At 42.2% G+C, this 15,272-nt stretch overlaps 1 protein-coding gene across 1 annotated transcript; it reads left to right on the top strand.

Annotated features, from left to right (window-relative positions):
• The first annotated feature begins 550 nt into the window (after positions 1-550).
• On the top strand, positions 551-5,687 carry tap2a (transporter associated with antigen processing, subunit type a). Its single transcript, XM_046418725.1, has 11 exons — positions 551-1,150; positions 1,370-1,484; positions 1,579-1,709; positions 1,891-2,096; positions 2,211-2,408; positions 2,513-2,641; positions 3,039-3,227; positions 3,420-3,593; positions 3,916-4,075; positions 4,287-4,423; positions 5,071-5,687. Exons 1-11 carry the CDS (start codon positions 637-639, stop codon positions 5,296-5,298), a joined length of 2,181 nt encoding a protein of 726 aa, XP_046274681.1. The 5' UTR covers positions 551-636; the 3' UTR covers positions 5,299-5,687.
• The last annotated feature ends 9,585 nt before the right edge of the window (positions 5,688-15,272 follow it).

Raw genomic sequence — 15,272 nt, 5'->3', positions numbered from 1 at the left:
TGTTTAAATGACCACGAGTGGCAGTGGTGGTGAATAAATGTACTTTCATTTGTCAAAGCCAGCAGAGCCACTGATATTCTTCCAGAAACACTTGAACACTCGGTGCATGAGCAGTGGCCTGTCGGGTATTCAGCCTGAAACACAAATCGCCACAAAGTGAAAGTCAGACGTTGCAGGATTATATCACCATTTGTCATCCCAGTGACAAAACGAGATTAAGATGGCTGCCTCAACGTGATTTAGACCAGACACACTCACAATTAGAGCCACACACGCTTTAAAGTCTAATGTGTGAAAATTAAATTCAAATAAAAGACCATCGTTGAGAGGTTTACTCACTGATTTTTTATTTACAATGTTTTGTTCTAAGGAAGGAGTCTACCTGAGACACTGGGTTTCGTCTGGGTTAATGATGGTGGTTAATTAGGGATAATTCAATGAATTAATCAATAATTAACGTGCATAACCACGGTAATTATTCCTGTAACCGGTCTTGTCCTGCTTTAAATTTACCATTTGCCCTCTGTACTTGGGTTTAAGGGAAACCCCTTCTGCACTGCCAGTAAAACGAAACCGAAAGTATAAGTTTTAGTACCGCGGCACAGTCGGTCATACGAGGACAACCGTGAGCGGAAAATGGCAGGCAACACAGCAACAACAATCCACAAAGTCGTTGCTTTGGCTTCAGCCGTTTGCGTCGACCTTTGCTTGTTTTACGCATCGGCTTTGGCAGCGACTCGCAGCGTCTTCGGGCACCTGGCGGCTCTTTGGGTCTCCGCGGCTCTTCGCTGTTTGGCGCTAACTGTGGTCACTCTGTTCAGCCTTGGAGACGTCAAGCCGCTGCTGATTCGATTCATTACGGTGCACAGCGTGCTGCCCGCCGTGTTTGAGACCGGCACCAAAGTGCTGTATCATGAGGAGACCCCGTGTGGCCTTTTGGCGGACCTCCGCTGCTGGCTGATGTGCACCGGAGCGTCGCTGGCTGCTGCGCTGTTCTGGGAAATCACCATCCCGGACACCGACGGTGCTGCCGCCGGTGAAGAGACGCAGCAGAAAGCCAGAAAGCTGTTCATGAGAGTCCTGTACATGTACAAACCCTACTATCGCCTGCTGCTCGGGGGGCTCGTGTTCCTGACGCTGGCTGTCGTCTGTAAGTACAGCTGAGGATGATGATGATGATGATGATGATGATGATGAGAGAGAGCAAAATGGGCCAAAGTGGCATTATTATCATGTGTTTTTGAGTGCCTTGTGGGATTAGAAACAGTAGCCTAGGAAGAGCTGGTGTTTATTTGCTCTTGGGACACTCAGTATTCCAGTGATGATGATGATGATCTAATGTTGATGTGTATGGCTGATGTATCTGCAGGTGAGATGTTCATCCCCTTCTACACTGGGAGAATCATTGACATCCTTGGCAGTCAGTACCAGGCGAATGAGTTCATATCTGCAGTCCTCTTCATGGGCCTGTACTCTGTGGGAAGGTATGGGACAACGCACACACATGCACACACACACACACACTGGTCCATGTCTGTGGCTCATGCATGTCACTGACCTTCTCTTTGGTTTGATTAGCTCTGTGTGTGCAGGCTGCAGAGGGGGTCTCCTGCTTTGTGCCATCAGTGTGTTCACATGCAGAGTGAAAGTCATGCTGTTTGGGGCTTTGACCAAGCAGGAAGTTGGATTCTTTGAGACTATAAAAACAGGTAAGGCACTTATGATATATGAATAATATTTCAGCACACATAAAGGCTACAACATGTTGGATCACTACATAAAAACAATATGGGACATTTCAAGATGACTAGACACATAACACAACACAATTAAAGACAGAGGACAGACCAGAGCGGCACACAAGATCATTGCTAATCATTTTCTGTGTAGGTGAGATTACATCCAGGTTGTCAAAAGACACCACCTTGATGGGAAGAACAGTGTGCCTGAATGTCAATGTGCTGCTGAGGACCTTCATCAAGACTCTGGGCATGATCTACTTTATGATGAATCTGTCATGGAAGCTGACGTTCCTCGTGTTGCTGGAGACACCTGTCACTGGGCTCATTCAGAACATCTACGACACACACTACCAGGTAAAAGCTGGTTAATAAGAGAAGCTGAAGAGGTGTTTATAACATCCATTACAAAGAAACTATCCCGAGGCATTTTAACTGATCAGAAGTCCTTTATTTTCAATCCGCCCTCAGAGGCTGTCCCTCGCAGTGCAGGACTCCATGGCTCTGGCCAGTGAGGTGGCGAATGAGGCAGTGTCCGGTATTCGTGTGATACGGAGCTTTAACACAGAAAAACACGAGGCCCGTCGCTATGACGACCGCTTGATGGCCATTCACAAACTCAAGACCCAGCGAGACACAGTCAGGGCTGTTTACCTGCTCGCACGCAGGGTGAGCAATGTGGAATTTCTTTTATTAAACTGTGAAGCATCATTGCAGATCACCTCATTTCATTTTGTTCCTGTGTGTGTGTGTGTGTGTGTGTGTGTCTACAGTTGACAGGGTTGGGCATGCAGGTCTTCATGTTGTACTACGGCAGGCTGTTCATCCAGAGGGGACAGATGACGACTGGCAAACTGGTTTCCTTCATCCTCTACCAGTCAGACCTTGGAGACAGCATCAGGGTATCCCATAACGCTCTGTGGCTCATTGTCAGTCGTAACTTTTAACGGTGGGCTCAGCCATTTCTGTCAAACTGTGACTGTGAATATGAACAGTCTTTCTGCTGAATGGCTCACCCCACCTTTAAGTTAGTTAACAGCGAGCAGATAGGGAAAACAAACTGTATTTATAAACCATATTTCTTACACAAGAGAAAAGTCTCCATCATTTTTAGTATTAAGCAGTTAAAAAAGACACTTCGCAAACTTCTTTCTTTGTCTCATAGCCTGTGTAACCAGACATACTGTGTCCGTCCTACACACTCCTAAAGTAGATGCTTGTATTTAACAAACTGCAAATCTGACTCATTTTAAATGTAAACGCGTGCTATAAAGTGATCAGTTTTATGACTTCCTCCAGACTCTCACGTACATCTTCAGCGACATGCTGAACTCAGTGGGGGCTGCTGGGAAAGTGTTTGAGTACCTGGACAGGAAACCTCAGGTCAGCACCGACGGGAAGCTCAAACCTGATCAGCTGACAGGACACATCGACTTCCGCCGTCTGAACTTTGCCTATCCTCTGTACCCCAACAAAATAGTGCTGCAGGTGAGGCCTGACCGGCAGGTGGCCAATCGGGCGCTCTTTGACAATCATGAAATCAATAGTAGAAAAAAAACAAGATGACTAAGATGAGGTCACAATTTCTGGATACTGTAGAGAGACACAAAGTCAAAATCAGTCTGAGAGATTAAGATTTTAGACCTGTGACTGACAGCTGTTGTTTTCTCCTTGCTTCAGGACTTTTCTTTGGAGCTGAAGTCCGGTCAGATGACGGCACTGGTGGGTCCGTCTGGACAAGGAAAAAGCACCTGTGTGAGTCTGCTGGAGCGCTTCTATGAGCCGCAGGATGGAGAAATCCTACTGGACAATGAACCGCTGAAATCCTACGACCACCGTTTCCTCCACCAGAAGGTGCCTGACATGCACACCGTTCTTTGTAGAGAGCTCCTGTAGTCGAGAACTTCTGTCTTCAACAACATTATATATATAAAACATTCAACAATCTTGCAGCAAGAGAAATGATAACAGCTCTTTAGATGATGCTGCATGTTTAGTAATGGGCCTGATGATTGGCCTCGTCTCCTTCTAGCTCACTGCTGAGCCGAAGGGACATTTTCAGATTTTGCTGGTGCTCTTACAAAATACTGAGGAAACAAAATGCTGAAAAACATGTCAGTTCTGAGACTGACGGATCCAAAATAATCTGAGTGTGAATTTTGTGTGTGTTCAACAGATTGCAGTGGTGAACCAGGAACCTGTGCTCTTCTCGGGCTCCATCAGAGATAACATCGCCTACGGGCTTCCTGACTGCTCACTGGATGAGGTCCAAGAAGCAGCACGTAAAGCCAACGCCCACAGCTTCATCATGCAGTTGGACAAAGGCTACGATGCAGGTAAACTTTTCTAAGATGGAAGAAAAGGACGAAAATAACATCTGCAGAGCAAGATTGTGATTCATTTATCTGAAACATTTATGCAGATTCAGTTTGTGCCAGTGGGGGCAAGTGCTGACCCTGCCTCTGTTGTATGAGTTTTCAAATCCTCATGTAGTTTACACCTTGAACCCCAATCTGTTATGACTTTATCATGTGGTCCACTTCTCAGAGGTGGGTGAGGGTGGCAGCCAGTTGTCCAAGAGCGAGAGGCAGCGGATCTGCATCGCTCGAGCTCTGGTCAGACAGCCTCAGGTCCTCATTCTGGATGAAATCACCAGCTCTCTGGACGCTGAGTCTGAAAGGAAGGTATGTACTTCTAACACAGTGGGCCAGAAGCACCAAGGTTTGTATTTCAGACAAGTCATGAGAAATGTGTAGATGAAGACTTGAAGACACTTAATCTATGAGTGTTTGTCTGCTCGTGTTCACTGGTGGCCCTGCAGCAGATGGTCAGTTCGGATTAAAAACACGCTGGCAGTATTTAATAGAGGAAGGGCTCCATTAGTGTAACAATGAGCTCGCACATAATTGCTCAGTTTGTCAATAAGAACTGCCGTAATAAAAGCCAAGAACCGTTTTGTCTAAATTAAATATTCATACATATTTTTAGAGCTCAAAGCTCTAAAAGAATAAAACACATAAACTCAAAATACATCTGAACAGATTCATGTGCAGTGCTCCCCTTCAGTGTGTTTACTGTGTCCACAGAGCTTTGTTTAGATGTTGACATTGACACTGGGAGATGCAGGTCTTAATGTAAAAGGGAAAATAACTGAATTTTTAATGTGACCCAGTCCAATCATATTCATCCTCAGTGAATGTGTTGTGCACTTTGAACACTGCACTTTGAATGTTTCCTGTTGCAACCGTTAGCTCTCCTTCCACCAACAATAGAGCTAGCTGGTGGACTGTGAGGAAGAAGATAATAAAGATTTCTGTCCCTGACTGCACAGGTTCAACAGGCCCTGGCTGGTTGTCCCAACCAGACGCTGCTGGTGGTCGCTCACAGGCTGAAGACCATCGAGAGGGCGGATCAGATCGTCGTGGTCGGTGACGGCCGAGTTCAGGAGCGAGGAACTCACCAGGAATTGATGGACAGCCGAGGCAGCTACTACAGACTGAGAGAGAAGCTCTTCGCTGAGGGAAGCTCAGCACGGACACAAACTGACGCTTCGTCCTGATGTGCACCGTGACAGAACTGTTCTGTGTGACTGTGATGCATGACAGCAGGCCCAACAGCAGCCAACACGACAGGATATATGAGAGAACAAGCTGGAGTTTATGTAAATATTTTGTGCAAATAGTGAAAATGAAAAAATGTTGATCAATTTGTATGTTTTTTCAGAAATGTCTGCATTTCTAAACATGGTCTAATAAGCACCTTCACGACGATAAAAGTATACATCTGTTCTTATTTATTTTGCAGTTTGTTGAAATTAATGTTGACACTGTAAATTAATCAAATTAAATTTCTAAGTGATGTTTAGGATGGATATTTCACCAATGTATTATTTTTCTGTTTCATGTCGTGGTGTTTTCTAAAGATGAATAAAGGTACCATAAAATGTAAGATTTCAGGCTGGTCAAAGGTTTTTTCATGTTCCAAATAAAACACAAATCAGAGTCAGTGGCTGCCACAACATCAGTAAAACATATCTGAAAGGACTGTATTATCTTAAGTCATAAAATCTAATAAAACAAAAGAACAAAGGTTTGATCCAACATTTGTGCAGATTTGTTTCACACCAAATAAAAAAGTCAATTAGATGGTCTGGAGGGAAAGTATTTTGTAAATGCCACCACTAAGGATGAAGTGATAACAGAATGAAAGAGGAGAGAGAAAACACCACTTGAAATGATATTAAATCAAGTATTTATGAGCATGGAAATCACAAATTTGTTAAGTAGTCTTCTGAGGGTTTTGTAATCACATATTGTCACCTGTTACGTCTGTTGTATTTCTACTTTTAAAAGATTTTGCAGTGCAGAACGTTTGAGACGGAGTTTTATTGCTTGAGCTGACTTTGGAAAGTCCCCAACAATCTGTGTGGTTTATGTTGTTATTGCTTGGGCCGTGAGGTTTTTTGAAAGCTTCCCTGGTTGTATGACATAATCACCAAAGGTGGAGTAAAATGATACGCAGTTTGTCAAAACACCAACCCCCTCTATCGACAACGAGGTAACATGTCAGGTAAAGTCAGGTATGCCATGTCAGGCAACATGTCACCATTTTGTCAGGATGTCTGAGCCATCGCAAAATGGCAACTGTCACGCACCTCTCACAGGTCGGGCGGTTGTTTCTCCAGGATTTTAAATTAATTTGTAAAGCCTGATGAACTCAGATTCTATTTTAAATTCAGCACAGGAATACCAGAGCTGGAGACTTAAAATCTGAAGTGTGAACTGCTCTGAGAGCACACGTACAGCACAAGAGTGATTTATAGAAATGTGGATGTATGACATGCAGACATAAACTGCAGGAGACTGTCTAAGGATGTTACACAACAGCTGATTGTGTGTACAGCACTGTAACTGTGAATTTACAGGAGGCAGAGCGGGTGAAAGCAAGCAATAGCTTATTTGGTAAGAGTCTGAACCTGCTGTGGCTGGGAGGAAACAGAAACAACAGAATATAAGACTGAGTGGTGCATCAGATGATCTGATGTTAATGTAGAGAACAGTGGCAGTCATTCTAATGCAATGCAACATAACTTTTCCTTAGAAGGCCGATGATATTGCACTCTACACGTTGCTATTATTATGCTGAACTCTGAATGTTAACTGAATGCTCCCCTGGGGGGTCCACACTGGCCTGGTGTTGTTGTTGCTTATGGAGACACAGTTTACAGCTGGCACAGTGACTCATCAGTACGACTTGGCTGCTTCCCATTAGCGATTATGTGCCGGCTGCGGGTTACAAAGGCACGAGCGCAAAGTCTTTGCAAAGAAGCTGCCGCCATCTTGGGGTGAGACCATAAGCAAACCTAAGCACAAAATGGCCGACGAAAGGCAAGTAAAAGATGAAATGGCGACAGTAGCTATCCTGCGTGTGTGGCTTTGGGTGTGCGCATGTGCTGAGAGGCTTTTGCCTAACCAGGCCTGCACCATACGCCTTCCACACTGCCAGGCTGGAAAGTCCCTTCTCTTCTTTCTTTCACTTTCTTCTTTGTGTTGTGCACTCATCGGCTGTTTGACTCAGCCAAAGTGCAGCCAAGCCTGTGTGACCGAAGCTTCTGACATTTTCGGTATGCAGCTTGGATTGTTTTCTTTTTGTCCAGCAGTTGTCACGGTGATCAATTTGATATGACACAACAGATCTGCATGTCAACCAAATGTTTCTTAATGTAATACCTACATTAATGTTTAGGCATTTCTCAATTCATCGTCTGGTTTTGAGTGACAAGCGGCTGTTAATGGAGATACATTGACTTTAGTACAGTATTACAGGATATTACAGGATGTCATTTTCTTTTCCCACCAAACCTCACAGGAATACTTCAGATCAGGTTTTATTGGTAGCAAACAGCCTGCTATCCTGCAATACAACATTACAATTAAATGTATAGAAGTATTACCAACAAAATGTACTTGAACTTAGTTAAAAGTAGAGTAAAAGTAAAATAAAAGTAGTTTGTCATGTGACTGTTATGTTACTCCGTAGGACATTGTTATGTAATTAATTCTGATGCATTAATATGTAATTAGAATTTGACTGCTAGTTGATCTGTTTTAGTTTAGGTAGTTTAACCATCTCAAATCTGTAACAATATTTTGTATTTTGTAAAATGATGTATAGATTTTTATGCCAAATCTTAATCTGTAAACTACTGGTGCAGATATTTACTGCAGGTCTGCTATCCTTCAGCTGCTTCATTCAACAAGTCACAAAAACATCCTCCATTAATTAGGTCAGGTGAGCAACACAATCAAAATAATAACCTTTAAAAAATGTTGAGCCTAATGTGGATTTTGGGTTGTATTTTCTGCCTCTGAAACACTTTGGCTTGGAATAACATTCAACGACCACAAAGACGAACTAAACAGCAAATTAAAAGTGAAACATTTCAGGAACAAAAGGAGTCACCTGACGGATCAGCTCGCTTCTCTTCTTCTCCTCTTCAAACCAAAAGCAATAAAAGAACCGAAGCACATAAAAGCACAACAGAAATGACACCAATGTAGCTTCTCTTCCACACGTCATCTCATTTGGTTTCACATCTGTTTGACAAAGGGGCTTTGAACAGAAATACAAAAGAATATATTAGAATAGAACAGACAGGGCAAAATACTACAAAGTCTGATTATAGACGATGGAGAGTAAAGCGATTCGGCTATGTCACATACATGTGTGACATAGCTGAATCATGATCAATCATAATCTGGATATAATGTTTTTCTTGAAGGAAAACGTAACCACACATCTTCTCTATGCAGTCATTTATTAACTGAAGCAGTGAAAGTGTCTGAATTGTTCCGAGGTCAGGTGAAGCCCCGCTGTCTTTGAGTGAATCCCCTAACGTCCCCTGGGCTTACAGTAGTTTGTCAGTTTGAAAAACACCCGATCAAACACCACATGATGTGAACCAAAGTCACACAGAAACGCTGATCTGAAGTCTGTTTTTGACCTGAAGGAGCTAAACTGGGCGAACAGAAACTGATCCTCAGTCAGCTAACAAACAAAACCCATCACACTGTAGAGCAGTGCCACAGCGCCCCGATAAGGTGCTTTTCTACCAGCCTACCAAACCATGTGATTTCTTGGAAAATGTTGGCCTGGCACAATGATAAGGGGACTCCCAGCATGAAGTGGAATCATTGCACTCGTCTGCCACCTAGTGAGCAACGTAGACAGAAGTGCAAATGAAACTCAGGCACAAACCACAGTGGTTTAAGAAAAGCCATCAGTGGGGCCATTGTCATGTAATACTGCTTTCATGCGGCAGCTATCGTGGTGTGTGCAGATCCACAGGAAACCATATGTTTGTAAGTACATCTGAAGCCACATCAGTGGTGCCAAAGAGACAAATTGGTCTCAGTGAAGGATCAATATTGTTTGCAGAAGGTTTAAAACCGGGACAGGAAACTAGCAGGATGAGGGGCCTGAAGCGGATGAATGCCAGTTACAGGTCTTGAAATGGATCATTTAAGAGTGCTTCAGAGGTTTAAGCTGAGACCAGGACAGTCACATGGCCAAGATATCAGGGCTCCACTGCAGTTTGGCAGGAGGATGACATCACACAGCACACACAAGTTTTTACTTCAGGCAATTTCACCGCACCACCAGGCAGCCATGTGATTTCCTGTAACTCCTCAGTTTGGACAACCAGCAGCTCTAGGCTGGGTTAACATGTGATGCAAATGGTAGATCTCGAGTGCCCCCAAGTGGGGTACGACGAGAAATGAAATAAGATGTGCTGATAGTATTAAAAAACACAACATAACACAACAACATAAGAGTGCAGTGCTTTCATAAAAACATATCTGCCTCTTCAAACATGCTGCATTCTGCAGATTTACTCTGACAAACTTTATTACAAGCTCATTTTTGCCAAGGAAAGCGTCGTTCAAACTCACTTGTATCATAAATGCCAGCCAGTCGGCCAAAATACTGAAGCCATCTTCTCCTGTTCACATGAGGGCCCTTAAGCAACACACTGAACTGTTTTACATGCTGTTATGTGTGTGTGTGTGTGAGTGTGTGTGAGTTAACAAGAGGCAAACTGTAAAGCACTTTGGGTAAACATGGCATACACATGAAGTCCATATAATGTATAAATGCAAATGAAATGATGCATCAGACAGCTAAACTATGTTTATTTCAGGTAATGTGTGGAACTCATATAATCAGGTATTTAACTTAAATGCTGGAACAAGCAGATGCACAATACTACATTTTGGTATTGTCAAAATTTTGGTATTGCGTCATGTGACCTATCTGGTGCGGTTTTGTTGTGTAAATTGTCTTCCCATTTCAAACATGTTTTGCCTGTCCTTGTTCTCTGTGTAAATAAAGTATTCTATTAAATTCAGAAGCTAATAAGTCAGCAGTCTGATTTAATCAGATAAAGTTGGCATCTTCCAAAGTTACGGTAATACAACATAATAGAATGTTGCAGTATTTCATATGGAAATGACATTCATCATTTTTTATTACACTTTATATAATTTTGAGCTGTAATTGGGCTGAGGGTAAGATGTCATGGTTTAATTAATTTTGAAGTGGTCACATAATAACAATAACCCGTTCAACTAATGAAGCCTTAATTTAAAAAAGCACCGCTGTAAGACTGCGATAGTTTGTTCAGTATTTGACAGAATTAAACTCTGAGGTCGTGTCAAACTGTGGCCTACAGGCAGGCTTTCAGCCATTCAGGCATGTTGGACGACATGACTCAACTGACAATAAAACTACAAGCGTGTTTACCGTAAAACATCAGCTGGTTTCTTACTGACCACTAGGTGGAGACATCACACAACATATCTCAGTAACCTGAACTGTAGTAACCTGGAGCGGTCAGCAGATGGCGCATTAAAACAGTCACAGACGAGTATTCTTACAGGAGCCTGTTGTGCTGTGGGTTGAAGTTAGCCCCAGTCTACCTGGGCAGATGTTCTCTCCTCATGCTGTTACTAATTAGGACTAATCCCCAGTCACAAGATCATCCTTAATTAAAAGCAATCTTATCTCCAGGACACGGTTTCAGATAATCTCTTTTCCCTGAAGCCGGGTTTGACAATGTCTGCCAAGTCCTGATCCAATCAGCAGCTAAGACAGTGTGGTTAGTGCACCTGGCTCATATTTTGTCCCACTGACTTTTATTCCAAACAAAGACAACTGCATCGGGTACAGTGACTAAGTTCATCCAGGCTAACACTGACTTGTAATTTAATTTAATTTTATATTATTAAGGGAAGTACAGAAGTAAAATCTCAAATCACCATGAAACACAACATATCAAATACAAAATCTTCTCAGTTATGCTGAGGACAGTTATGCATTTATATTAAAACTTTAACTATCATTCAATATATATACTTAATTTATTTTCATTCAGCTTTTATTTCTGACATGTTTGAGGCATTTTAAACTGTGCACAATAAGTACATGACTTTGAATAAAAGATCTTTGAGCTTAAATTCTAAAGTTATTCTTCTTTTTTGTAATGTTAATTTTCTAACCCTGACAACACTCATAGTGGAAAGCAAAGGGAGAACTTGTTTCTCTCCTGAGCATGTGACAACAAACACTTTGAATCTTTGAAGTGAATGGACTGAATTAAAAGTGAAGCTTTAGTTCAGAAGGATTTGTGGAAAGATCTGATTTCTCTTCTGTTTCAAGTGATTAAACAAACAAAAAAATAAATAAAAATCCAGACCTTAAAGGAAGTCAGTGGCTTTCCTTAAATTTAATGTAAAAAAGAAAAGATTGCTGAATTTATCTGTATATTGAGAAAATATGAAGCTGTTTTGTTTCAAATGTTTACAAAAGGAAATGAGGTTAATACGTGTAAAGAGCAGTTTCTCACTATCATTATCTTTGCTCTGGCGTCTTTCCAGCTGTAGGAAAGACTAAAGCAGAACCAGTTACAGCAGCTGGAGGCTCTGAAAGTCCTTCTCCTCCAGTGTTGTTTTGCACATCACTCTGTGAAAGAGATAAACAGGCGTGGAGGGGAGGCACAACGCGATGACGAGGCAGACTTTCACACCTGAGCCCGGCTGTTTGTCTCACACACACACACACACACACACACACACAGAAGATTCTCCTGCTCTCCCGTCACTGTCTTGCCCTCACTTGTGTCTTTCTTTCTTTTGATGCCGTTGTGGATGTTGTTGGAATAATATTTGAGCATACGTCTTACACATGCAGTATTTTGACCCAAACAGTAAACAACAACAGTACAGGTACAACTCCTCTAACGAAATGTAAGGCTCGGAGACATATGTTACTGAGGAGATTACACATGTGAGATTAGGAAGCGTGTTAATCTTAATCTCGTTTCATGTCAGTGATCATCTTTGTTGATTTTTATCTGCCTTTTCAGCAGTTCCTTTCCTGTCGTCGGTCGTCGAAGGCTGCTGTCCAAACGCAGACATGCTAGAAATGTCCATACACACATGAAACGTTGGTCAAAGGATGGATAACTTTTTCATTTCTCAGACTTTCTCTCTCTCTCTCACCACCAGCCTTCTGGTCCACATCCATTCAGATGGAAATCACTCACCTTGTAGTCTCTGCTTCCTTTTCTCAGAGAATAATGAAGAGTCCCTGCTCAGGTTCACACATTTACAACTCATTTTGCATGACTGCATAATTAAACGGCTGCTGTTTTCACAGACTTGAACGGCCACCTTCTCGGAGCTGCGCTGCCCGTGAGCTTCACTTCATCTCTACTCTTTATCTCAACATCGCCTGAAGAAAAGCATCCGTTTGAAATGAAATAAATAATATGATGCATTGCAGGCCTTTTCTGGCAAATTCACTGTGTCTTGCAGTAACATGAAAAGAGTCAACCTCATCAATCCATGTTATACGTCAGACAGAAACAGCTCAAAGTGAATCTGTTCTTGTCTTGGGGGGAATCATTATTAGGCTCCTTGTGGGACGTAATTTTCAATTCTTGATTTCTGGCACAACACAGGAAGTGGACACCGTCTTGCATGCAATGATGTCCACTTTATAAAAGAAGGCAATTTGTTGTCCAACCTCTTCTTAAACACAAACACCAAAGTACCCTATTATTATCTATTTCCATGTTGTTATACAATAAAAAGGCATCTAATAAAGTAACCATTGCAAACTGATATTATGAGACGTCACGTGTAATAAATGCACAGTTCTACTTATTTGGTCCCTCGGGCTGCTCCTGCCACAAAGGCACTCAAGCTGTTGTGATGATCATGATCAACAAATACAGTTTATGTATATAACTGCTCTAAATGGAGACACTTTCAGAAAAGTAAGAGCTTTTTGGGAAAAGGCTCAAGCAAAAGAATAGGAAGCAGAGACATTTGCGGTAACAGCAGAACAACAGGTGTGTGTTTGAATACAGGCTTTGTAAAGCAAACAACAACACATCGGGATGCAAATAAAAATAATGCAGAGCTGATGCGAATAGCACTGCTGGTAAACAGCAGTAAATGTGGTGAATGTGTGTGGGAATGTGAAGTCAAGCTGGTAACAATGCAACAGCACCACTGAAAGGGAAAAGTACGAGCTGTCGTTAGCTGCTCCTCCCCAGCAGGGCAGCAGTATTGATCCACTGATACTCCTGTGGCTGTCATGCTGTGAATGAGAGCCTCTGGTTCATCATATCCATACAAACATTTTCAACCTCTGCAGTGTCAAAACTAGCCTTGTGATTTGTGTTTCTTCCTATCAAACTTGACCTTTCTCCTGTTTGTCACACCCGCCTTGTATCTGAGGTGGAGCTAAAGCTCAACATACTGAAACAACTGTCCCTCTGGTGTATGCAGTACATACAGATTCTTCATCATTTTCCCACACACTGATACACTGGAGTCTCTATCCTGCAAATTGTTTTCATATGCAGAGTTCTCCTCCGTCTGAAAACTGCTGCCTGCATCGGTTGTCGAAGGGATTGTTGTTGCTCAGGAAGGCTTGCCAGCAGTAGGGAGAGAAAGTGGACTGAGGCAGGGTCCAGCATTTACAGAGCTGTGCAAGCACGATAACCACACAAAATCAGAAGCACTAAGAATACTTTTTTTTTTTTCTTCCTGTAAGCAATTTGGGATGGATGTGGTTTGGCTGCCAGTACCAAATCAGGATACCGTAGACTAGTAAATCATTGGCAACCTGTGACTCAGGACTGAGGTGCTGTGAGGGAGAGAACTTCCTCTGTAACCATTTTTGTCTGATTGTCATTATGTGACAAGCTGATGCAGCCAAGTGTTGAAAATAAAGGACACACAGGAAGAGAGAGAGAGAGAATGTGAAAGAGAAAGATCACTGCTGATGAGTCAGAGGAGGCTGATTCTGATGTAATCCACCAGCTCCTCCCTCCTCCCGGTTATCCCCTGCCAACACGGCTCTTTCTGGATATTTATTTTGGAACTCGTTCCCCCCACCAAATATACAAACACAACACAGCATATGGGGGATTTTATATAGTCACAGGGTTGGCACCCCCATGCTTTTGTTTTCCATGCCAAAGCTTTCAGTCATCCCTTTTTGGGAGGAAAGACAAATCCCCTTCATGCTTTTATTATATAGTTCTTCATATGTTCAGCAGGTGAGAGGAGTGATGAAAGAAATTGCTCAAACAGAACAGTGAAATGTGCATTTTTGTATTTCATAATTAAACATCATAATACATCATAGAAATACACCTAAGCAGACCTGGGCAGTATGGCTGAAACCAACCTTGTAAACCTCATGGTCGGCAACAATCGCGCATGGCAAATGCTTAATCATGTGTGGTATACTCAAAAAGGGGGAAAAAAGTGCCCTTTCATTTTAAATCAGTATACTGGGGATTGCAAAAGAAAACAGGATCAGACATCTAATGGTAACTTTGGTCATTTATCATTTGATTTATGCAGTTTGGGTCTCAATCTGCATACTGCAGAATATCTGTGGGGCGAGCTGTTCAGCCATCAGTCACATTTCCAGGCTGAGCTGTTAGCAGACGGGTGAAATATTTAAGAATTTAAGAGTATTGGCAGTCACATTTAAGACACTGAATGAGATCACTTTCTGAGATTATATTCACATAAATTTCTTCAAATCTTTAATTAGCCTAATTAAAAGCAGGAATAAAACACGAAAGAACAATATCCAAAATTGCTGGTTTTAAATACACTTTGCAGAGGAGTTATACACTTTTCTTCAAAAATCTGATTTTACTGCCTTTTGTCAGCTGTTCTTGTTTTGCTCCTTGGCTTTTGTATGTTCACCAATGTCCCTATTTGTGTTTCTGAAAATCCTCTTAAATTCAAAAGCACAACTCTCGGTGCCTAAACGTTTCTCTCCTTCCTCCTGCTTTAATGTGAAAAGGAACTCTTGTCAATTTGCCTGCATCTGAATCCCACCTCCTTTCCAAAAACCTGCGAAATCGCCGCAGTTGGCGTGTGAAGGAAAACCAAACTGGTCTTAGGTCAGTCTCTAGAATCCTCATTGGCAAAGCGTGTTCAT

This window comes from Scatophagus argus, chromosome 17 (genome assembly GCF_020382885.2).
Source record: "Scatophagus argus isolate fScaArg1 chromosome 17, fScaArg1.pri, whole genome shotgun sequence".
Classification (NCBI taxonomy): Eukaryota; Metazoa; Chordata; class Actinopteri; family Scatophagidae; genus Scatophagus; species Scatophagus argus.
The sequence above is the reverse complement of the archived record's forward strand: the minus strand, read 5'-3'. Positions and strand labels throughout refer to the sequence as shown.